Below are 26848 nucleotides of genomic sequence, written 5' to 3'. Positions count from 1 at the left end.
GGGAATGAATGGTTTTAATTGGTTTAAAAAGAAGGAGATATATAGCCTATGCCAAACAATGAGAAAAGTATTGTAACAGCCTCTTTTTATTTTGTAATAAATGGTAATTAATATTCAAAAGTATTAATGAAACAAGTTCTTAGTGGTTAGATCACAAATCTTTGATGTTTATGCCACTAACAAAATCACTAACTGCTCTTAATGATGCCCCTCAGCTAAGCTTCACTTTACTCATGGTATAAAAATTACTTTTGTTGCCAGTAGTGTGAATTTGCAATTGTGAAAGTCAAAGTTAAACTCTTAACAATTCTTCTTGTCCTTATCCCAGTATACAATGGGAAGAAAGTACCCAAATAAGACAAAAAAACCCAAACCACAAAACTGTCAAACTTAGAGAAAAGGAAAACTAGCAAACAATAACTAAAACCCTAGATCACTCTAAACAAAATACTCTGTTGTACCAGTTGCTGTTCCTAGTGAGCCAGACTTAGTACAGGAGAAAAAGAAGATGTAACTCTCTGCCTGGGATTGAATCAGAGCTCTGAGCAGCAGTGGGGTAATGGACAGCTGCCTAAAGGCTGTGCTTTTGAACAGGACTGACCAGTTGTACTTCATTATTTGTGTTTTCCTATTAAACTCACATGTTCTTGTGAATTTACCCAGGTTAACACATGACATTGGCAAAAGTCAGACTTGTGAAGTTATGCTCACGGAACATAAAAAATGTGGTTTTTTTTGTTTTCTCCTGTTTTCTATATATTTTAATTAAAAGAAACGGAAAGAAAATGTTTCCAGGAAATATTTCCTTTGGTTGGAATGGCAATCTGATGGGATAACACCAATGTTAGAGAATCAACAATGCCCTTACCAACTAGTACAATATTTTTTGGCAATTTTGCACCCAGTTAGATACTTAGATTATCTTTTGAAATACCCTTAGCTTCAGTCTTAATCTTTTCTTGGGAACTAATTCTATTTTAAACATGCCATGTTTGGTCCAGAACACTTCCTTATTTAATGAAAAAAAAAATTCCCAGTACAATCAGCCTTAAAATTGTTGTAACTCAGCTATTAATATATTTGGGGAAAGTATTTCAGGAATCATATATTCTGGAAAATTGCATAGACCCTTCAATTTAAAAATTTTAATTCCTTTATTTTCCCTACGTGTTTTTTTGCTTATATTCTCCACTTTGAACTCAGTGACAGTTCAAAGAGAGTATTATGATTACTGAGAATGCTTTGTTTAGAGTCAGAAAGAATAACTTAGCATTATTTTCTTACAAAGTATCCAGAGCTCAGACACAGTAAAAGATGAACATGAAAAGTATGCATACATCTTTTCTATCACATTATTGGTAATCACAGAGAGCAGCAACTTCAGAAATATTTTCAGTAGTTTCCCTAGTTTAACATTAAATACTAAATCACAGTAGGCTTGGTGATTTTTTTTTTACTTATTTCTCTTAATAAAAATTAAGAAAAATTGAATAAATTAAAAACCAGTAACATTTTAATATGTTATATTTTTACAGAGAAAAAGGAAAGGATAGCACACTTTCTTTTTCCCCCCCCCACCAACTGGTAACAAGGAAGAAAAGCTAGGTTTTTAGAATCTGACAAACTACTGGAAAAACAGGTGGTAGAAAATTTTACCAGTTACTTCTGAGCCTGTAGTTCAAAAAGTCCATAAACATCTCCTACCTACAGCTTAAGAAGGTATGCTAATTGAGAAGCTCTGCTCCTGTGCTGACCTTTAAACTACTAGGCATTAAGGCAAAATCAACTAAACAGACCTTTAATGTACCCGAAAAGGCAGTTCTGACGTTGTATATTGAATACTACATATTGAAGCAGCATCAAGGCAAGTTCAGATTGGACATTACAGAAAGGTTCTTCACCAGGAGGGTGCTCGGTCACTGGAACAGTCTCCCCAGGGAAGAGATCATGGAATGAAGCCTGTCAGAGTTCAAGTAATGTCTGGATGATGCTTTCAGTCATATGGTTTAGTTTAGGCAGTCCTGTGAGCGGCAGGGAGTTGAACTCGATGATTTTCAAGTGTCCCTTCCTACTTGACACATTCTAGGTTCTTCTATATTAATAAATAAATAGGCTTATTTTAAGAATTAAATTTTTCACTTTAAGAAATACTATAATTACTTTTTTGGTTATATGCATATGCAGCTTTCTAAACCATACATAGAATTTAGACCTGCTCTATTCAAGCCAGTGGAAATATACTACTTTGAATGGAGATTTAAGCAGCATAGCAACATAGCACTGACAAATTTTTAATGCATGAGAATGAGAAATAAAAACTTTTGAAAAGCTCTGAAAATTAAGAACTGTAATTGGACTTAGAGATTATGAAAATACTGTTCAACTAAAATGGCATAATAAAACTTAAAATAGATGGAAGCAACTATGTCTGCTTACAATTGAAATACAATAGAAAAAAATTACAAAAAATAAGATGTCTTAACCACAATCCCTCCTCATTTATCTAAATGGGACTTATTAAATTATAATGTCACTGACAGGGAAATTACAAAATTGAAAAATACTACTGCAAGAGGAAAATGTTTGCAACACATTGCCTACTTTTAGTGTGCTTGAGTGCATACTCAATTTGAAAAAGACGGGAGCGTAGCTCGTTTGCAAGGAATACACTGACCGCATTGTTTTCAGACATTATAACCTCTCTGAAGAGAAATCTTTAAAAAGGATGTGTCCCTGATATTAGAGAGGGAAAAAATCCTTCTGCATGTGTGACCCACCAACTCCTCTACAGAAATGGTCCAGAAGACAATGAAAAAGTAAATTAAAGGCCTGAGGGATATGTTGTTACCAACTTTCTCATTAGTGAATCTCCTCCTCATGGTGTTTAAGGTGTAGGCTCAACATTTCTCTGTATCAGTGGCAGTTCAGTGAGATAATGGGTCCACAAATAGAAAGGAGAAAGCTTTTAAGCTTGTGATGTTGCAGCTAGAAGATCCCTCTCTGTTCACAACCAGTGCTGACAATGGACAAAGGCTTCTGCAAAAGAACTGCAACAGTTCCACTTTTCATTTTCTCTTTTATTAATTTCTCTTGACTTACCCAGATGTGGCATCCTTATCACAGAATCTCTCAATATTTAGAGTACAATGAGAATGAAATCCATGCTAATCTGGATGACTTCCAAAACAGCAACAAAAGATGTTTACCTGCCTCATTTTTTGTTGCAAAGTTATGTGCTAACTCCAAGAAACGGTTGTAGTCTTTTAAAATTAAAGAAAAGGATTTGTCATTTTCTACAGTAGATAAACCAGCATGAAAATCACAGTTATAATATGAACACAAAAGCTTCATTCTCAGAATAACCACAGCCTTTTCACAGGATAATTATTAATCTTGAACATTTGGTGCCACTTATGGTTCTTCATATCTGCCTCACCAGGCTGCATGTTACACAAAGTCCCAAACTCAGCAGTTGTTTATCATCTGCTCAGGGAATGAATACAGACACTGAGATTTTAATACAAAAATTAGTCTTGCAATCAAAGCATATTCTACATTTAATAAAAAAATATTCATTTCATTAATCTTTTAATAGGATCACAGGATAATGATCCTAAAGAAACATGATTAGCAGGTCAAGAGAGGTGATTCTGCCCCTGTACTCTGCTCTCATGAGACCCCATTTGGATTACTTCATCCAGCTCTGGAATCCTCAGCATAGGAAAGATGTAGACCTGTTGTACTGAGTCCAGAGGAGGGCCACAAAGATGGTCAGAGGGCTGGAGTACCTCTCCTATGTGACAGGTTCAGAGATTTGGGGTTGTTCAGCCTGGAGAAGAGAAGCTCCAGGCAGACTTTATTAGCAGCCTTTCAGTACTTAAAGGGGACTTATAAGAAAGATGGGGATGGGATTTTTAGTAGGGCTTGCTATGATAGGACATGGGGAAGTGCTTGAGTTCATGCCCATCATATCACACCATACCCCACTGTGAAGAACTTTGCTGCATTTCTTTAATGACCTCCCTACCAGCACCAGGAGCTATTGCTAAGTGCCCTTGCAGCACCCTCTTCTCCAGGATGAATAAGCTCAAGTCCCACAGCCTCTCCTCACAGGACAAATAATCCAGTCCAGATCATGCTGGCTGCCTTCACTGAACTCACTTCAGTTTGTCAATGTCTTTCTTGTACAGGAAGGGCCAAAACCTGAACACAGTATTCGAGATGCAGTCTAATAGAATATCACTATGTGTATCCTGCACTAAACCACTGAGTCCTTTTAAAGATTATTTCAAGTCTTGCTTTCATGTTAAAAGAAAAAACCAGAAGCGTTATTGAGCTATTGTTATCATCTTCAAGTGACACTACAAAAAGCCTACTTTATGATTGCAGAGCTAGTAGTTCTCATTATAGGATCATAGGATCACTTAGTGATCTTGTTATAAATCCCGTTCTTGAAAGAGCTTATGTACCCAAAACCCAGAAGCCGAGACGAAAACATTGCCTGGATGTGTGAGACTGGACACTCGCACATTCTGTACAGTCATGTACGTACACAGGGGAAGTGACATCTCAGCAGACAATTCAGACCTTAATCTGTGAGGGATTCTCAAATTATATATATAATACATGAATTACATAGCTTACTCGCTACAGTCTGATGCAGTTAATGCAGCAAGGCTTAATCTCTGCTGACAACAGTGACATCAGAGTTCAGAACTTTCATTTAAAAGTGACCCATGGGGACATCATCGCTCTTCAGAGGAAATCTGGGGCTGTAGATATATGAATTCTGAACCCTTGGAGGCTAAAAAGCTACATCTGCCCCCAGCCAGACTAGGCAGTCTGAGATTTCCTGCCGAGGTTCTGCCACTGTTCAAAAAGGATGGCAAGACCTGGCAGCGCCAGAAAACAAAGGAAGGCGATGCCATAGCCCAGGAAGGCACTTGGGAGGAAAAGACTTTGGTTCTAGCTGACTAACCAGGATCACATATTTCACTCACCAAATTTTAAGTGCAAAATGACCTTTTTCTCCAATGCAGTTTCTGAGGCATAAAATCAGGCTCTGCCTTCATGACATGGAGCCCTTTTCTGGTTCCATGGCTTCTCAATTTGTAATTGCAAAATATCACATAATACAGGTTAAGAAAAGTATAGAAGGCTCATCTTCTTGAGTGCTTGAATTGAAGTCTACTGTACAATATATCAGCTCTACCTTACTTTCTGGCTGTGATTTAAATGAAGCAAATGAGACAGTCTGCTTGAGGTAAAGTATTGGATGGGCCAACCACCAAAATCATTCATGTACTTATGTTCAAAAGTGAGTGTTTGAGCATTTCACAGTGGATCTCACTAGATAATTTCAGAATTCAAGGTCAAAATACACTATGAGGACTGTGAAATGGCAAGATCACAGAACAAGTATCCAGTTGGAATAGCATTTAAGTAAAATATAATTGAGTTTGAAATACTGTACAAGAAAAAGTAATTCAGGCACATTTGTGGTACCCAGATGGGTTATTTCTGTACGTGGTTTTTTTTACATAGCTTTAATTATGTGAAGTCCTCAAGGATTATAATTGTCAAAAATATTTGCATAGATAAATAATTGAAAGTAAAATAAATGTGAGTCAAACCATCCTTTGGGAAAGCTCAAGCTCCAGAGGTGTCACTATTTGTCTATTTTCTCATCAGAAACATGACTAGACATTTCTAACAAAATCCATCACCCAGCTGCATGATGAATGAATGCTGTGAGGGCTGTACTGTCCTAATGAACAGCAGCATAAATTTGCTTGAAACATTTAAATTCTGATCATAATCCCCATCCTATATATATGTAGCCAGTTTTGAATTACAAATGACAATCACTACCTTGCTAAAGCATTGATCTATATCGGTATTTCATTGTGTCCTAAGCACAAAGAAATGTTTTCCAGTCAGTCAGTATTGCCTTAATATCCCCAGAAAGAATGAAAAACAACTGTTGCCTCTATTTATAAACTTGGGATGGGTGTATCAGTGGACATAAAAAAACAACCAGACATATTGCCTCATACTGAAAAAAAAAAAAAGCATACAACCAGATTTCAATTGTCTAGCAAGTATAGAACAAATTCAAGCTTAAAAAAACCCCTTGATTTTCGATTACCTTGGATACTCTGTTCGCAACCTCTCTGCCTACTGTCAGCCCCTGAACAAAGGTCCGTGCAGCAATGAACGCTCTAGTCACTTGAACCTTCAGCTTCCTGGGTACATCTCCAAATGGCTTCAGCTGGTCTGTGTACTTGCTTACACACTCCAGGTAGTCCTCACTGAAGTGGTACTGGGGGTTTATGAGCTGGAACATCCGCTCCAGCAGCCGAGCCCAGAAATCATTCAGCATTTCCTCCAAGTTCACATTGCCTCCCGTGTAATACCGCTTCAGCTCTGTGAAGAGGTCCTGGAAAACCTCAGAGTTTTGCATGTACAGCATGCCGTATGTCCGAACAAACATGTCATTTAAGGATCTTTCTGCATTCTCCAGAAGTTCTCGGAAAAACTCTGAAGGGAAAAAAAGCAGGTGTTAACAGCTATAACAGTAAGGTATGAAAGGTTTTCTAATTGCATTCCTAATATATCACAGTTTGTATTAATATGTTGTTACCACAGCACTTTACTATTGAAATTCATCATTAGGATAGGAAATTGCTTTATTTACAGGTTAAGGATAATAGAGCATAAACTGAATTCCCCAACAACGTAGAAAGATGTAGAACCAATAACACTGAGCATGAAAAACACGTTTAAAAGAACTTCGGTGAGGGCAGTTACGCTTCTTCTTCGTGTACTATTTGAATAGGAATCCCTGCCCCTTGCAATATCCTCCATAGCCAGTATACTAAATATTCTAAGCTAAAAGTAAAGTCATTAATACCATGATTTAACTGAAAATGTAATGATTTTAGAAGTTCTGTTTTGATTAAATTTTTACAATGTAGAAGAAAACCACAGAAATAAATCTGAATATTTATTTGCAAATATTCTTGAAGAGAAGTTGAAAGAGACCTGAGAGGAAATGAGAATTCTTCTTAAAAGTGTTAACATGTCTAGGTAATGCTAAGTAAATGTTAGTATTTTCAATAGCTTTTTACTTTACTGAAAAATAGTGCTTGAACCCTCCACCAATCATGTCACAACCAGTCTATTAACTTCATTTTGGAAGAGTAGACCTTAAATTTTTTTTGAAAGGATTTCAGACTACTGCTTCTATGTCTTTTATCTACCCAGACCCAAACCAATACCTACTTTTAAATTTTGCCTTGTGGAAATTATTCCTATTGGAAACCAAGCCCATGGGATACAGTGGAAATATGTAATCATCTCTTCTGTTCAGATTCTTGGCAGTTAGGTTTTCCTCAAAAAAAGCACAGAGTGTATACAACAGTTCTTTAAACACAGCTGACCAAAGTAGGCATAGTGTCTCCTGCTTTTCAGAAGATCCCATCTTCCTATAGGGTCTGTTCTCAACCTCAAGCCACCTTTGGAAAAGAGTTCTATAACTTCTGTGGCCTGTACATGGCGCATTGCAGACAGAAATGTAGAGAGGGCAAAACCTTTGGCAAAATACGTATATTTAATGCAATTAAATGGTTTGTAGTGATTGCAGGACTCTTCACACATCAACTCTGGGATATCAGATGCTAAATTTGTGGTCATTGCCCATAGACATATCTGTGTGTGCTAACTGCAGGGATGTGCTGACTTCTCATAATCTTGGCTAACGATATAATGTGAATACTCTTTTAACATACTGCCCTGCTGCAGAATCATTGCATGCTAAAGACAGGATGGAATTTAAGACTACGTAAGAAAAAAAGTCACACTAAATTCAAGGATTTGCAACTGTGATCTGCTAAAAGCAGAATCCACCAAACACTGTGTGCCAGTCTATCAGGACTGAGTAAGAAAAGAAACTGTTATTTTTGGTAGAAGTTGTGCAGAGTTGCAGTCTTTGGTCTCTCAGATAACTGGAGAGCGGTTGCTATGAAAATGTATACACAGAACATTGAGAATATACTAGCTACATCAAAGCATTTATTATAGGGAAAACACAGTCTAATAAATATATGAATGTCTAAACTGTCATTAAAACCACAGTTCTTCATAAGGAATAAATTCCATCTGGAAAAGGAGAGGTTTTTGCTAAATAGTTTATGTAGGAAAAGAACAAAACCAAAACAAAATCAAAATTAAAGAAACAAAAAAACCCCCACAATCAAAATTTTGTTGCCAAATGCAACATCTACAACCTACAGTCTTCTGTTTAAGGGAAAAGCCAACAAAGATGTTTTTCACTGCTAACCCTGATATGGTGGTATCTTTGACATCTGGATCACTTTGATTATTACTTCATACATCCAGCATTTCATCTTCTAGAAATAATGCACACTGTCTGCACTGCTGAATACATGTAGCTCTCTAGTCACACAATCTGGAAGGCAAAAAGATGGCAGAGAACCTGGGGCTTAAATTAAAATTTGGTTTAAATTTGGAGCCGGGATTTCATACCAGTGCAATTGAATGACAACTGGGAAATATAGTCATGAAAACAGTGAATCCAGGTCCCTTGTCTTCTCTCCCAAAAAGGCTGTGTATGCTGGGAGGATGCTATAAGCAATTCACATGATGGCTCCTCGCAATCCCTATCTATCCTGTGAATCCCACTATTCATCTTAAAAGATCATGCCATTGCATAAGTCAATCACAGCAAAGCTTAACTGAGTTTGCTGACACTCCTTGTCTGAGATTGTTAGCCCACTCTTTCTTTGTTTAGGGATATTACTTATTAATCTCCCAGTTAGCTTGTTGGAAGCCAACCAAGAGAGGTAGACATGTATTCTCTGCTTGTGCAGCACCTAGCACCATGTGGTCCATGCTGGTCACAATCTTTATTTATACCGTGGTACAAATATTATTAGTAAATCTACAAGCTTAAATTTCATGCTATTCCAAATGCGACACCATACATATTAATTCTGTAGGAAAGCTAATGTCTTCTAAATAGTAGTACATTTATTTAATTTTTAGTCTTCTTACAGGTCTCTAGTCTTCGAGAGCTACTGCTTAAGGTAAATTATGCCATTAAAAAGTTAGACCGTTAGTCTTCTGTACACTTTGATATAAAAGACAGTTAGTTTAAGAGAGCTATCTGCATCAGTAACCCTATGCAGGATCAGAATAATAAATCAACAACTACAGAATTAGATACCTTTTTAGTTCCAGACAGAAAGAGATCTCCCATGTTGTACTAATTAGAGAAATTCTCAATCAACTCCCATCCAGTAAAATTAATGATACTGTGAATGATTGCTTGCTTTTTTAGTCTGCAAATCTTCCATATATCAAGAAAGGAGTCTGCTCTGCAATGCTCATGTATAGAAACTGTCCTGACACAACTATGTACTTGTTCAGTTATGTCAGGAGAAACTGTATGTGCTTCTGCAAAGGCTGAATTTTTCCACGGTCTTCCAAGTAATGTAAAAATTTTATGTTCATTGAAAAGACGATATTTCATCAACTTGCAGGTAGTTTTTGAAAAATAATGTAACATTTCAGCTTAAAGTAAAAGAATGAAGATGAGACATACATTAGTCATATTACTTAATGTGCTCCTGGAAGGCACTCAAGTACTAGGTGGGAGAGGAGAATCTATATAACGCAGAGTTGTGCAGTGTTTTAAAGTATATATCTTGTGAAATTTTTTTGCTGCCAAAATAGGATGTCATGAGCAGTGTTAATGCTGGAAATAATTTTTCCTAATTTTAAGTGATGATTCATTTATATGACCTATACATGTCCCGGATATTTCTTATGTTACAAGCATGTTTTTATTCAGATCTCCTTTATTAGCCAGAGGGTCTAAGGAAGCCCAATCACTTCTATGAGGTAGTTGGAAAAAATAAGGTCTAAGGCACACTGAGATACTGAAAAGATGGAGACAAGATTGCTATTTCAAACCATTACATGCTCTGTATAGGCTTAAATGGAGTGTCCAGTCCATGGAACACACTTTAGCTAGTTTTCATTTTTAAAGATTGTTTGTAAATTTAGGATGCAAGATAGATAGTAACAGTCTCTGGAAACAAAGTGTGAATTGTTTTTAAATGTTTTATCTATGATAAGACAACACAGTTACAAAATGAAAGAACAGAATTGCTGGAGTCTCTTACTGAATGGTCGGTACAACTCGGATTAAAAAGGGTCTTCTTATCTGTCACACTATCTTGTCAACTGCAAGGTGACATTTTCACTCTATTTTTACATAGGTAAACTAGTGCTATAATGCAATTCAACCTGGGAGCTAGCCTAATTCCAGTGATGACTAGTTGTCACCATGAGTCAAGTTGGACTTATTGAATTGGATCAAGACTGCGGATAATATTGCAGCATGACATGATGCAATAATTGCCTTCAACAAAATATATGCACAAACATTTAGAGGTAATTTTTAGAGACACAAAATTGTATTATGTTTGAGTGGATATTCTATGAATATTCCCAGTCTGATAAGTTCCCTTGTATTTTCTTTTCCATCTGTAATTTAAGCAAAAGCAACACCTGACTGTAGGACAACATGCAAAGGTAGGAACAGTTTGTTGTTTGATTCCCAAGCCCAAAAATATATGCACGAGCTTTAAGACCAAAGAGACAAACAGACAATTTCGTTTAATTACCATATATTCTGCCTAGCTTTCCTTTTTTAGCAGAACTTGAGACCTGAATGCCATACTATGCTGCATCTGATGCATTGCACATGCTCCTAACTGAGAAAAATCCAGCATAGCTGCACAGAGCTCTTCAGCATTAAGAAGCATTTACTGAGAAGATGTACATATATCTACACCCTGTGTGGATTTTGGGTACCTAATTTCATTGAGCATTCTTTAAATTCCCCATCCTGATAAGGCTGACAGTAAGAAGAATATAGGAATTCATGTAAAGTGACTATGGTTTCTGACAGAGAGGTCCTTTGGGGGTTCTTTATGTACAGATACTTCCCTTCCCTTCCCTTCCCTTCCCTTCCCTTCCCTTCCCTTCCCTTCCCTTCCCTTCCCTTCCCTTCCCTTCCCTTCCCTTCCCTTCCCTTCCCTTCCCTTCCCTTCCCTTCCCGTCCCTTCCCTTCCTTCCCTTCCCTCCCTTCCCTTCCCCCTTCCCTTCCCTTTCCCTTCCTTCCCTTTCCCTTCCCTTCCCTTCCCTTCCCTTCCCTTCCCTTCCCTTCGCCTTCCCTTTCCTTCCCTTCCCTTCCTCCGCTTCCCTATTCCCTCCCTTCCCTTCCCTTCCCTTCCCTTGCCCGCATCCCTTCCCTTCCCTTCCCTTCCCTTCCCTTCCCGCCTTCCCTCGCCCCTCACATCACCCCCCCTCCCCTCCCCTCCCCTCCACATCCCCTCCCTCCCTCCCCTCCCCTCGACCCTCCCCTCCCCTCCCGCCCCTCCCCTCCCCTCCCATCCCCTCACACTCCCCTCCCTTCTCCCTCCCCCTCCCCTCCCATCCCCGCCCCTCCACTCCCTCCCCTCCCCCTCCCTCCCCTCCCTCCCCTTCTTTTTTTTTCTTTTTTCTTTTCTTTTCTTAGAGATATTCCACAATGACATCAATTAGTGAAAGTTGCGATTTATCTCAAGAAAATTCAAGTGAAATTAACCTCTGTGGTTTCCAAGCCTTTTCATTTTCCTACTGCTTTAGGTTTCCAGAGACTTTCTTCTAACAATAACTAATCTTACAAAACAAAAAGAACTCGATTTAACTTCATGATTGAGAAAAAAATTGCTGTAAGGAGAATACTTACAGCAGATGATTTTTCCCCCTAGTTTTGACATTACATTTGTTTTATATTCAAAAGCAAACAAATTGTATGCATAAGGCTACCAGTGCATTGGTATTACTTTTTAGTAAGCCTGAATAACTAATTTGAAAATTCCCTTGTAGTTTTGACCTTTAAAAACACTCAACAGTCTCATCTGGGAAACAAATTTCAGCTCCCATTAGACAAAACAAAAGCTGCAGTGTGATGAGGTCTGTTGAAAACTGTTCTTCTTTTTAAACTTATTTTTAATATATATACATCGCATTTAAATATGAGAAATACAAGTCTGATAATTAAATGTGCCCTATAATCATGAATTTCAGAATAGGTGATTTACATCCTTTGTTATGTCTTGGGTAAAATCACCTATGTGTGAAATTATGTAGCTGTTACTGGATATTGATACCTTTCTGGAATGTCCTATACCTGTAAATGTCAAGATATTAAGAAATCTTTTGGATGCTACTAAATATAGAAGCCAGTGTAATCTCAGAGGTTGTCAATAAAGATGGAGGTCTCTCTTCCCTCCCTAATCCCTCTATTTCTCAGACTATAGCAAGACTTGGTAATAGAAGATAATTCACTGCAATCTTCTCCCTGACTCCTGTCCAGAGTCCATGACTCTTTCTGCCTTATGGGCCAGGCTGTTTCAAGGAAGGAAGGAAGAAGACCCAGGGGAAGACAAAAACACTGAGGCTTCATCCTTAGCCACTCCCCACTGTGGAGCATGGAGATAGTGCAAATAGGACTGTCCTGTGCTGAAATGAGGGACATGAAGATGGGGAAGAATCACAAGTACATCTACCATGGGCTGGGTGGAACAGGATAGATCCAGTGCAGGCAAAGAGAAAAAAAGCTATGTTGCTTTTTGTACATCAAAAGCCATTATCACAATGGGAACCTAATCTGACAAACAATTTAAGGCATTATTTGATGCCCATACACAAAGAAACTATTGTACAAATGAACACCAATATAAAGTTAAAGGATATGTCAGTTACTCAAAGCTGATTACGTGCATTGATAAAGGCCTATAAGACTTTATTCCACAACACCAAAATCAATGAGAACATTATCGACAATTTTAGCGAATGCAGGTGCAACCCTTAAATGCTAAATTTACTGCTTCTTCATTGCAAAAGGTCATTTACCAACACTTGAGTATGTATAAAAGGGATACTTGATCCTACCATGGATTCTGTACAGACACTACCTGAAACACATCACTTTCACATGAGAAATATTAGACATTAACATACACTTTTTGAAATCTTACTGCACTCTCGAATCTCAATTCATATTCTGTTGCATGTGGTACTTTATATTGATGATGTATCCTTGACTATAAATATGAAACCTGAAATTCCCAAGATGCCCTCAAAGAATTCATTGATCTTAGAGCAATAACAATGATAGGAAATGCTAGGAATAAAAACAAAACAATGAGATAGTTTTACACATAATTTATATATACACCAGTAACTGTCCCTGAAGGTTCTGCTTTCATTATCAAGTGGAAAATGCCCAAGTGAAGTACTCATAAAATGTAAGCAAAATGTTACATGGCATCAGAAGGTTACATTCTAGAATATTTATGAATGGGCATTTAAGCGCTTACAGCAGTAGTACTGTCATGAATATCCATGACCAAAGAGAGACATGTAGCACTTCATGGATATCTATGAATTTCAGAATGATGAATTTTACATCATATGTTCATAAAAATGCATAACACCTCGTGAAAGATTCATGAGTCACCACAGTTTCTTCTGAAAAACATTTAAAGCTTTCATGAAAATTATATTAACAATATACAAACTATGGGACTCAGTGCAATAATTGTTTTAAAATATAGAGACTGTACTGTTTTTCACTACGCATCACTACAGGCTATTAAATATCCAGTTCAACAGTTAAGGAGATTTACCAACTAACACTTTGTATGAAAATTCTTTGCCATGCCTATATTCCACACCAATCTTCTAAATGTATTAAAAGTTTGTTGACTTTTAATACAGGGAAGTGTAATGTGGACCAGATGACAAAGGGGGAAAGTAACAAAAAATTGCCTTGCTACAATCCAGATAAAACTGATTTAAGCCAGGATAATTTATATATTCTGTCCAAAAAATAATAATAAAAAAAAAATAGGAGGCAATTTTTTGACAAGTAGGTCCCTAACCAGAGGCAGTATTTGTCATCACTTGACTCACTCGTGGTGTTCAAAGGTCAGGTGTTGTGCTATGGAGGAACATAGCCCCAAAGTCACTGTTTGCCCTCATATCTGTTCTCAGAGTAGACAGTTTGAATTGACTAAGGGCAGGAGCCATTTGCCAGGAAGGAGGCTTTTGCTGGCCAGAGGAAAACACTGAAATCTTCACAGACTTATATTTGCAATGAGGTAATCAACCACAACTTGACACCAGTAACACTTGGGAACTGGGCTTCAGAGGCAGAAATCTCAGCCTGGGTTTAGGCACATGTGGCATTGAGGAGGGTTTCTTCACCTATTCTAGAATAGTGTCTTTTGTTTCTCCCATTTTAAGCAAAATAGACTACAGTGAAGAACTGTCATTGCAGTGTTTGAAAACCATTTCTTGAGCCTTATTCAGCTTCATTAAAGGGTTGTTTTCTGAAGCATCTGCTGGATTAGATCCAGCTGGTGAAGTACCCAGTAGTAAGTGCAGGTCCCGGGTCTCAGTGTGGAAAGACAAGTTTTAAACACAGTGGGTGCACCGTGGTGTGTTTAAAATTAGAACTGCAGCTACTTTCATGTCACAGTTCCAAGTGTAGAGAGCTAAAACACAGTTGTATTTATATAATGTAAGTGCTGTTAATCCATTGTAGTTTTCCTTTCCATCTCACCTCACCCTTCTCTCTCTTTGAATGTAGGGGTTTGAACCTTGTTTTCCCCAGAGGCTAAGAGAAGTGGTAGACCCCAAGGGGTGGAAACCCCTGGAAGTTTTGAAGTTCTGCCCAATGGGCGCTCCTGCAGAAATGTAAACATACCACAACCAGACCGGAAAAGAAGAGTTGTAGTTTTGGTTGTTGTAGAAGAGGTGGCCATGTTGTAGAGCCACGAGGAAGGGGCTCTGAGCCCCTTGGGGCCTCTGGCCCCCTCCCAGCCCCTGGCTGGGGGGCTGCAGGGACCTGGAACAGCATAAAGCTGGGCTAGGTGCCTGTAGTATGCCGGGAGATGTTTTCTCCATGGGCACAGAGCAGCAGCCGACGCTGACCAGAGAAACAGTGGCAGAGAGCCAGAGATAAGAACCTGAACTGAAGAAGCAGCAGAAGTAACATGCAGCACTGCAGAGGAGACTCCTGGAAGGAGAGTTGAGGAAAGGAGAGCCAGCAGCTGAGAGCTACAGAGTTCTTGGGGGTAAGACTGATACCAGATCCCCAAAAACTCCTTTGAGACCTCCTGGAAGGAGGAAGATGATGGACTCTTACTTGAAAGAGCCTTGAAGTGCGACATGCACTGTAGAAAGGAGCTAGAGAGCTCCGAGAGGAATGCAGGGGGAGTTGACCTTGGCTTCTCCCCCCTCGCACTGCTGCCACGGTGGCAGCCTGAGAGACAGGGCACAGAGGCCCTGCAAGAGATACCAGACCGTCACGAAGACCCCCTGTGTCTTCGTGATATGACGTGGTGAAACGACCTTGTCTGGGGTTACGAAGGCCACGGAAGACCCCTCGGTTGTGAGGCGATGGGGCCGAGAGAGAGGCTTGAATACCTCCCTCGTGGATGCTGGCAGAAAAGCCAGCTATCAGCTGCTGCATGCATGAGAAGAAGAAACCTGCTGCCTCAGAAGATGCTGCTGTTTAAGGACTGGAAGGGATCTGTCCTTCTTTCCCTCCTGGACTTTTATTTGGAGGAGAGAAGAGATCTGATCCATTGTAAATACATATGTCATGGTAGAGATAGTTTGTGATCATGTGTATAATGTGATGTTATATTTATTTGTACAGTCATTGTAATATATTCCCTTTTCCCCACTTTGGAGTCTGGTGTGTTTTGTCTGGAAAAACCTCTCTCACATTAGGTTGAGATGTGGGAGGGGGAATGGAGCTAGGGAATTGGATGTTGGGGCTATCTCAAACCATGATATTGAAGAAGGCTCATTTTAGTACTTTTAAAGAAATCAGTATATTACATTAAAAAAAACCCTCTTAAGATGTTAGGCCTGAAAAAGATACTACTGAAATATCTGCAAAGACTTCTCTTTGAACTAATCAGCAGAAGCCTGATGTAAGAGCAGTTTGAAATTTGACTTCCTATTGAAATTATTATGTATATAAAATCAATTTTGTATATAAGTCTGCAGTTTAAGAGGTAATGAAGTCATGTTAACTGTTTTTCCAGACACCTCTGAATGAAGCTAATAACTTCTGTTATGGTTTAGCGCCACTAACAAAAAATATAAAGCTACCTCCAAGAAAATGCACTTATTTTTGAGCTTATCCAATTCCTCTACATCTACACTCAAGAGAACCTCATGCACTATTAAGGCCAGGCAGTATTAAATCCACACTGGTTTCCCAGATGTTTCTTGACTACTTGGACACTGAGCACAGTACTATTTGTTACTGCAATAATATAGAGGTGTGATTGAATTTCTTGCTTGTAAATTGAGCTACATGGTCAAACTTTACTGAAGCAGCAAACTTTCTTTTTGTTTTATGACATCAAATTAAGTTAACTTAAATGTCATGAAGTGAACTTAAATGTTCTCAGTTTGCTAGAGGCATGATTTTTTTTTCTAAGGTAACAGTGGGAAAGTTAAGCACTAATGTCCTATAGATCAGATTTGGGCAATCAGTGACTTAAAACAAGGCAATGCATAAAATCCTAGATTAAGTATAAAGTTAGGGATTAAGGTTCAGGATAATAGAGTTGGCCTCAAAGAAGCTACAAATGTAGGAAAAGATCTATTGCTTTGAAGAAAACAGTCTGTCAGATCCTGGATCCACATTCATATGCTGGTATAAAGACCTTGGGTCCCCAACAGACCTTTGTGAAGTCAATAAACTTTCCTACCTGCATGTTTCAAAGATCAGGGATTAAAAAATGAAGTCTGTATTTGAATAGCTTTAAAGCCAACACAAATCTTCATCTACAGACATCAGTTCACTGGATCAAGATGCTGCATGATTGATTTTTATCTGACCTACCTTCTCAACAGAAATGTTTCTCTCTCTTACAAGTGTGTCTAGTGGGAAAGCTTTCCAGTGAGAAGGAAACTTAGATATAAGATATGGTATGATGAACTGAAAAAACAGCTTTACAAGACTGGTATATATTTAGGGTTAAATTAGATTTTTTAACAGTATAATCTAATTTTTCTTTGATTAATCTACACAGGAGTGGCCTTAAAAATTCCTAGGTTAAGTTTATTTGCGCAATTGTTTCCATTTATTAGCTGCTGTATTGCATATGATGTTCTCATTTAAATAGATATGTCCATATAGTGACACCAAAGTTTTGTGCTTCTATTGTTGGTCTGCTGATTAGTTGCTGAATCTATTGAACATAGTGACAAGAATATTTTAATAACCCTACAAGCTGTTGACTCTCTAACCAAACAATATCTCTGACTTCTTCCTATGGTTTTGTGACAAATGAAGAGGTGTGGCTCAGTGGGAGATATGAGATTTAGAACCTATTTCTGGATTTTTGTATGGTTTTTCTATTTGTCTGTTGGGTTTTTTTTTTTGCACAGAAGTCACTGGGCTTCCAGGCCTTCAGCCATTCACTATTTCTTCCATCTTCTCTGCAATTTTGAGACCTAATTGTCTTCCCTCCCTACCATACAGTCTTCATTCCTCTCTCTCAGACAGATGTAATTCTTCACATTACATTGTCCAATGCTTCCTCCTGAGTCAGAATTGAAGCAAATATTCTGGGTCACTTTTGGTGGCAACGTCTCCAAAATTACTACTGGATGCTACTTCCTTGTGTAATTTTTGGGTATTTTTCCAGCTTGTTTGGCCATAACATTAATGCTGTAGCACATCTGGGAAGAAAACCCAACTGTTTTTCTCATATAAATCTTGCCAGCTGAGAATTACAGTCCTCTGAGATGAGGTTTGAAGAAAAAGCTGAAAAGCTGATCAGTCCTACTGGGCAGCAGGCGGTGAAGGGGCCAGGGTGATCCACACTGACTACAGGCCTTGTACTTCTTTTTCTGCACTATACTACTGCAGAAACATTAAAATATGAGAGAATAGACAAGCAGAAACAAGGCAGTACAGGTGAAATAGGAAAGCAAAATTAGAGAGGACAAAAATAGTTGGCGAGAAGATAGAAAAGCAAGGAAATGGCAACTGAAGGAAACAGAGAAAGTGATAAGAAGACAGCTAAACTTAATCCAGATGTTTCTCAGATACAGTCTATCAATATCGTCAAAACCATCTCCCTGAACACATGGGCAGAACAAGGGTCCCAAAAACTGAATGATCGGGCTACACACTGCTTTACCCCAAATACCCAAACAAAGAACTTTGGCATGAAGCCCTGGTCCAGCTCTGCCTTTATGTTCTCCACAGGGAGAGAAAGAAGGTTTTAGATCAGAAGTCTGGCTCGGGCTCTAAAATGCTGGCTGCCCTTCACATCCTGCAGGAGCCTGTCCTTTATATCAACCCCACTGGATCAGGGTTAGTATTTTCATTTAATACACATATGAGTACACACATTACTGCTTGATAAAGTGATTTTAAAGCTTCCACTACTGCAGTATCTGAAAGACTAAAGTTTTTAGTAGTCTGGTGAGATACAGAAGCAAAACAAATTATTGTAAACTTTTTTATCCGATAAGTTCTTTGTTTATTAGTTTCCCTAATGTATATATATTTAATCATTTGGGAGAAACATCAGACATAGGACAGGAATAGGGACCAAACAACTGAGTACAGATTGAAAAAATAGGGATTCCTTTTGAAAAGGGCATGAGAGAACACACTTTCTGTTTTTAAATTGAGACAACATTCAACATTCTCTTATGAGGACCTAAATAACTGTGAGAGGACTTTGAAACTCACAATAAAACACTGATAACTTCTGAAAAATGAAAACATTAGGTATGTTACATATTAGGTGACACTAATTACAGTGCTCCTTTTTCATAATAATAAAAATCATAAGTACATTATAATTTTATGTAGCCTAGATGGCCTTATACTTCCAGTGCTTCCACATTTACAAATCATATAATTAGAAATGTGTTTTCAATAGGTGACTTTTATATCAGGGTTCAGCACTAAATTGTTTCGCTCACTCAACCCATTATCTAGAAAGTATTCTCCATTTTCAATGAAGAAGCATAATTTTATTATTCAAACATTCCTCTCCTGTAAAGACCACATGTTCACACAGACTTGCCTGTAATATGTGTACGTATAATACATTTTAATTGAATTTTTTACGTTTGATGTCACAATAATTGCAAGAGGTGCCATACCACCTACCTCATATGTATTTATTAATTAAGCACATAAAACACCACATATTAGGTATAGTTTATACTGTTAGTCCCTTAATACAGTAAAAATCAGTTAAGTAGCTGAAAATGTAATTGTAGGAGGTACTGAAAAATCTTTTCTGTTAATTACATAGAAACAGCTGCTTTTGTCTCTGGAATCAAGAGTCACACAGCAATATTTTATAACATCCTGGATTTTTTTTTGGTTTTGTTGCTACTACCTGGTTTTACTTTAAAGTTGGCCTCCTCTAAACATTCCTTACTTATTCTTAGGAGTTTGTACATTCTGTCACAGGCTTTAAATTAAACTAATGTAGCTGAACGCCATGGTTTCTTATACTCTGAGTATCAATATAATCTATTACAAATGTAAGTTTATTTTGGCATTGTTTTACTTTGCCTTGTTCAGTTTTGTGGTTTGGTTTTTTTTATTTGGTAGTTTGGGGGTTTTTTTGTTTGTTTTGTTTTGTGTTTTTTGCTTTTGAGGGGAGTTTGTTTGTTTAATTTTGTGACTACACTGTGGTACTACCTAAGAACTAAACAGGCTCCTACCTTGCATAGCAACTATTTCTACCGCTTTAACATACGTCTGTCTCTGGAAAATCTCAGACCTACCCCCTATTTCTTTTTCCTTTGTGATGTTATGAAGTTTGACAGCAAATAAAAAATTCAGTCTCATGTTATTTTGCTGCTGGCTGATACACTGGCATCAAGTCCAAAGGGCCTCTTGTTATCCTTCAAAGCCAAATGTGAGAACATAAATACGTGGTCTGCTCTGCACAGGTAGAAAAGCCGGAGGCACAGATCCAGACCCACCAAGAGGAACTAAAAGATTAGAAAAATATACACTTTTTAATCCTTTGAATTACTTCTATATTTTTGAAGCAATTCAAAGGTCTGGAGTTCACACAAAACAATGAAGAACTTAATCATATTTCTTTTTCTAATACAAGAAGTAAGGTCACTACTGTTAATAACTTAATCACATATATAATCACATATATAATTCAGAGCATAATATAAAATTTAGAAAGTTCAGACAAACAAGGACATGGGAAAATGACGTCTGTTCTCTAAAGCTTCTTTCAAAATGTCAGGTAAGGGCTAAAAAGACATAAAAGTTGAGAAATAATTTTTTACCAGACATAAAGAGAGGGAGAACTTCTGAATGAATAAAACTAGAGCTTTTTATTCTTTAACCTCACAGAATCTGCATTCTTCACTTCTGTCTATGCATATGAGAGCCACGAGCCCTGGATATTTTTCATTTATTATTTTCTCATTTATTCCTTTAGTCTTAGCTTTTTTTTTACAGGTACACCACGAAAGTGACTAGCATTTTACTACTAGCTGGTTACTAACCTGGTAAGCAGCAGCCATTTGGGTCTGCTAATCTGACATGAAATAGAAGGATAGGAATAAGGTAACTTTGCTCTGTTTAAATTATTGTTAAAATTTTTGCTGATATTCTGCTCCTTTGATTTCTGCTATCCTGACATGGAATATATGTGGTCTACACTGTGAACGTGCTTCCCTGAGCATCTGTTTACACAATCTTTCTTTGAACTGCTGATGGTAATGAATCCCCTTCCTCCAGCCCCAAATACTGCATTCAGTTATCATCAAGCACAGGCACCAACTAGAGCTCTAATCTTGCTCTGATGGATGGAATACTAACCTTTCACAAGATTAGAGACACAAGGTGCTCTAGAGATAATAAAATTCAAATAGGTTTCTTTCAAAGGGCAACTCAATCTCGATTTTGTTCATGGGTCACTTGACAGATCATTTGCCAATGTAGTTTTTGTGTCCTCCTGTGTCTGGTTTCTGTGCAGTGCTCCAACTATTTCATATTTAGTGGGCCCCAACAGGCAGAGTTCAGCAAGGGTCTACCTTCAGCAAAAATAGCAATGTACTCATTCAGCATGGAGCTGGCAATTTCTCTAAAAGTGCATCTTAGACAGGCGGCGCTTGAATGGTGGAAGAGTTTTTCTTAGCGCTTTCTGGAAGGCATAGAAATGACAGTCATGATAAGCATCTTGAATATTTTGAATTTTAAACTCCTGTTTGATCAAAGAGCAAAAATCTTGCTAGCATCATGACAGCCAGCTGCGCAATATATGCAGTTGCTGTAAGGCAAGAGATTTGTAGCTCCTGAGCGACCATTTTTAATGTGTTTGTCAAGCACTAGTATGCAAAAGTGTTTACAAATCAAATATTTTAAGTCAGGTCTCTACAGGCACAAAGATAAGGCTCTTAGAGGTGCTGAAAGAAGATTCCTCTAGATGACAGTTTTGGTGTTACGTACATCAATTAGGATCCCACGAAGATAATATTGCAGGTGAAATTTCCTGCAACTTTTAAGGTTGTAGCTTGCACATATTAAAAATAATACTAACTGACCTAGCTCCGTGGCTTAATAGAGCAAAATTAAATGATTAGAACCAGACTACTCAGAGAACAAATATTATTGAAGCCAGTAATATAATATCTGGCCTTCAACTAGGAGAAGGATAAAAATAATTAAAAGGCCCATATAAACCAGACAGCTAAAACTGCAGGTGTATCAATTGCATACAAACTACAGCATGTCAATGAGTTAACCAGAAGTTTGGAGGCTGGTTTGTGTGTGTGGATGTTAGCAGTTGGACTTTTCTCCAGGAAAGAGGGGGAGACAGAAGCACGCATAAAGAGAACCAGGAAAGCTTGCAGAAAGTCAGAGGGATGTAATATGCTCAGATTCCAGACAGCACTGAAAAAGTGTATGTTCTAGAAATTAAAAAAAAAAACCCAACCAAACAAAAAAACCCACAAAACAATGAAAAGAAAAAAATTGCTTAAAAATATTAAACCCTGTCTTTCTTCTATAGAACTTGCTTCTTGCATATTTATATGAGTCAGAGTTTAGAATAACAAACCCTTTGGAGGTAAGATTGCGTGCTTTTAGCTTCCCCAAACAAGGATGACTACATTGTATTTAAAATTCAGTGGTTGATGAGTTTGCATGATAACTAAGTAGGACAGATTTCATGGCATATGCATTTAAAATGTGTACTGGACTAACTCTGAAACCTGGAAACTGGAAAATAAAGTTCAAGTTTACTGTTTTTAAAGCCTTAGAACAACATGAAAAATGTATTCTCATTTTGGATGTTTTAGTTGTGACAGCTCATAAAGGAGTCTATTCCTAGAATTGCAATTGTATCTCTGGAGTCCATTTACAATGTTTAAATTTCATAATTGAGTGAGTTCTTAATATTTCAAAAAATGTTTCCGTTTTCATAAAGTTTTCATAGAGACAGATCACGTGCCATTGTTGTCCTTTAAAGTAAGAAGCTCTAGAAACTAATTTCATAGTACACGTTTTTAAAAATGCCAGAAATAACTCACTACATATGAATCCTGTGATTGATTCAGGAACTTATGCACTTACATGTTTCTTTTTCTTGCTTCAGTACTAAACGTTAGGCATTAATTTTCTGGAAATATATGTGAAAGTAATCTTTAGGCATACAAGGCGGGAAGATGCCCATCCTTGGGAAGTGAAGTCTTTTAGTTAGAGGATGTGAATTTTTCAGGTAATCATCCGTCTTTGCCACTTCACTGCCAACTCTATCAACGATGTGTAATTTTCTACCCATAATAGATGCAAAACCACCTATGAAATTGCCACAGGATCATACAGGCTACATAATAGAGAATTAAGGTCTGTGTTAGCTAAATTGTTCACATAGAAGAGGACTACATCAAATCAAGACCTTTCAGGAGTATCAAAGCTCCCAATCAGCTGCTGTGGAGATGAGTACGACAACTAACAACGCAGGCTGCAGACAGGTGCTGTAAGTCTCCAGCAGTCAAGGGCTGGGATGGAGGAAGGAGAGATGGGGAAGCAGTCACTGTGATCAGCCTGGCAGACTAATCATTGACTTGTCTCAAACTTTTAACAATGGAATTTTTTACTGTTACATTTCATTCTGAGAGCATGTCTGCATAGACTTTCCCGTGGGCTTTGAAATCTTCAGTCAGTATATGTGGGTGAGATAAAAAAGCTGAAGACACAGAAAGCAGGACACGGAAGTATAACTGTGGAAATAATTTAAAATTATTTCCTGAACAGAGTGTGTATTAAAACTTGGAAGATTTTAGCTTCTAGAAAAGCACTCATTCAAATAAACCAGATGTTTCTATTTCCAAATCATACACATAAAGAAATAGTATTTAAGTGCAAGTCAAAATATGCCACATAGAAGTACGAATACTAGTCTGGTAGGCTTTCAGGAAATATACTATACCCGCAAACAAAAGTAAATACCAAGGAGTGCATCTTCTAGATCAAAGACAGGACTATGTGTCTAGAAGAATGAAATCTAACATCAGACCTAGTTCCAAAACTAACTGCTAACTGCTCAATAACCTTTTTGATAAGGCCTGATCTGCAAGCACACATAAAGAAAAGTCAAAAGACGTAATTTGATTTAAATGCAGCTGCCCTAATCACACAGAGGAACAACCATGATAGTCAGAAATAGTCAGGCTAAGCTCTTTTCCGAAGAACAGCACTTGGCCTAAAACAGGTAACATTAGCCTCTTCACCATTAACTTCAAATTTTCTTGCTTTTGTGGGATTAAGTCAAACCCCTAACATTATGTTAATGTAGCTTTTTGTGGTTTAATTACAAGGTTTCCTCTAGAGTGTAACATAATAACAATTAAGCAGCTACTTCTTAACTTCCACAAAAGGAACCCTCATCTGTTATTATCTGCTACTAACCCACTACAATGTCAGCAGAACTAAACACAATTATACCACAAAAGCTACATGCAAATACTGTCTGCAGCTAAAGCAAATGAAAGCCAAAATCTCAGACTCAGCCCCAAAATTTTCCTTTGTTCATTCAATTTTACATAAACAGCACATCACTAAAATTATTATAATGAATACCAGGCAATAGGGATGCCCTAGCAACACACAGACTGACTGATGCAAGTTGTGGAAAGTCATCTAAAGAGGCAGCATTCAAAGATGATGCTATTTCAGGATTTACTCCCTTCTTCCATGATATCTAGATGTAAATTATCTGTTTTATTTTTAGGTCAAGCTTATTTGCAGAGCCATGCTGATTATATTTGGCAGAAAAAAATCATTAACGGATGCAGATAGCAATTGATGTGATAGACTAAAATAATGCTTTTTAAATACATGAATGTGAAATTCAAAAAATGATTTAATAAAAAAATGAAGGCAGGATTTTGGAAATTAAAAGCAAAGGAAGAAACAAAAAGTCACTGAGGGCATTCAGCATTTAAAAATATGAAAGACTCAATCCTATCAGCAGTGAAATATTCCCAGGTTACAATTCTCTCCTCGATATGGACTGGGTACAGAGATAGAAAATATTTTCATGTATCTTGATGGCAGTGGGAAATGAGAAGTGAAATTCTGCTGCTGTTATTACTTTTCTTCTAGAGAGTAGTTTTCTCTAGGGTGCTGTTTGACTCTTAGAAGTCTCCACAAAAGATGGCAGTTTGAGTCAACAGATTTGTTCAATGACAAAATATGTTCTCAGCACTGTATAGTCCTGTTAGCCCTGAAGCAATAACATGACAGAGGGGGGCAGAGAATGTCCTAGTAACTTTTGGTAGGCATGAATGGACGGTCTCTCCCTAAAAAAAAAGAAAACAAAATGAGTTGATTGAGCTGGAGAACTATGGGGATTCCAGGAACTGCTTCCTAATCCTAGGTATAGCTACTGCTATCAATGGCTGTTACAATACCTGTGGAAGCAGTTTTATAGAAGGTTTAATTCTTTTAGAGCATTTATGGTTGTTACAATTCATTATACTTCTTTTTCTTAGTTAGGTATATATAAGTATTAGGTGTGGTTTTAAAAAAACTGTTCACAAAATTAGCAGATTCCTGTAACAGATGGACCATAACACCTGTTGTACTACATTTTTTATTTGTAGCTATAGTAAGGTTCAAAATTGCAGTCTAGTTAATAAATTCAGTTAACATTTCCCTAACACTAACTGGTTACAGACACAAAGTCTAGCTACAGCCTTTCTATGATTGTGAACAGTTCATACCAGTTTTTCAAAGGTATTCCATCCCCTCTCTGCTGCACAAATCACAAAGAAAGATAAACCTCACATTCCAACACCAGCTATCACTTCATTTATTAGTAACAAACACAAACTGCCTATGTGGCAGTAGGAGCCACATACACTTTAACTGGGTTTTCTTACACCTTTAAATTGCTTGCCATCATAAAGAAATGACAGCAGTTCAATGAGAGAAAAGTAATGCAGAAAGAAGACTGAGGCCCATTGTCAATGTTTAATTGCCATGAAAAAAAGCCAACACGTGATTAAAAAAATAAATCAAAAGTTTCCATAAAGACTAAAGCACCCAGTCACTTTTACGGTTTCATTTGAGCTACAAAGATGTTATTATACATCCATTTACAAAACAATGAGCTCTTACTGTTTATGAAAGTTTAATCTCTTGGTTTATTGCTTTAATATATCTAACATTGGTAAGGTTTACTTTAAAATGAAGTGTCTGACTATATGATGTCGATGTTATTTTTTACATTCAGTCTGCAGATGGAATGAATAACATAATAATTGTACTCATCTATGAAACAATTAAAGTAGGGGTAATTGCTGCTTCTCTCATATCTGCATATAAAGTAAAAGAATTAATATTTTATCATCTGGCAATGCTTCTTGTTAGCACAATATTCTCAGATCAATTTTTTGTTGTCCACAGACATTTGAGTAAATGCTGGAAAAAGTTATGCAGAGCCAAAGTGCACATTGATGGTAAACTTGTGCTTAAGGAACACATCACCTTAGGCTCATATGTCTGGTAAAATGTGGACTGGTCAAATAACATCAACAATAGCAAAAACAAAACCAAACCAAAACCCAACCAACCATCCAAACAAAAAACCCCTGCAGCCCCCCTGCCCCCACATATTTCTTAAACTAATAATGTCATAATTTAAGAAAATAAACAAACAAATGAACAAATGTGGATATGATGATAAACCACTGCCACTCAAATGATACGTCGACCCTAGATTGAACTACAAAATGTCAACAATTCCACTGCCATCCAGCTACATGATAACTAATAATTGTAGCAGTAGTTATTAAAGAGGATTTAAAACACAGGTTTAAGAAGCTCAGAAAACAAACTGTGTAAGTGCTGTAAATTATTTCATTTCTGAAGGAAGCCAAAAATCATCCCAAAACTATTTCTTTTTCTTTCCTATCTTGTCCAAGAATATATTGATCTTCGCATTAGAATTGATTTTTATTTTTTATCCGCTATTTCAGGAAACTGCTAATGACATGTTTTTAAATTCCTGAGTCTTAATGATGTGATGTGGGAGACTGTCTCTCATATACCTTGAGGATTAGCTTGGGGGTGAAAAAGAGAGGCTCTGAAGACCAGAGAAAGGAAAAGGGAGGTGCTGATCCTCTGAAGTGCCAGAACTGTTTCCTACCTTTCAAAGCTGTCAGGTCT

General features: G+C 37.5%; 1 protein-coding gene across 2 annotated transcripts in view; it reads right to left on the bottom strand.

The window, feature by feature from the left end:
* Positions 1-26848, bottom strand: part of GPC6 (glypican 6) — a 769083-nt gene that overhangs the window by 345107 nt on the left and 397128 nt on the right. For both annotated transcript variants that reach the window (XM_039381996.1, XM_027724667.2), the window contains exon 3: positions 6149-6540. In XM_039381996.1, coding sequence (XP_039237930.1) covers positions 6149-6540 — 392 coding nt within the window. The remainder of the gene's footprint in view (positions 1-6148; positions 6541-26848) is intronic.

This window comes from Pipra filicauda, unplaced genomic scaffold, assembly GCF_003945595.2.
Source record: "Pipra filicauda isolate LSUMZ 115617 unplaced genomic scaffold, ASM394559v2 scaffold24_size8852520_pilon, whole genome shotgun sequence".
NCBI lineage: Eukaryota > Metazoa > Chordata > Aves > Passeriformes > Pipridae > Pipra > Pipra filicauda.
This window is presented reverse-complemented; position numbering and strand designations above follow the sequence as displayed.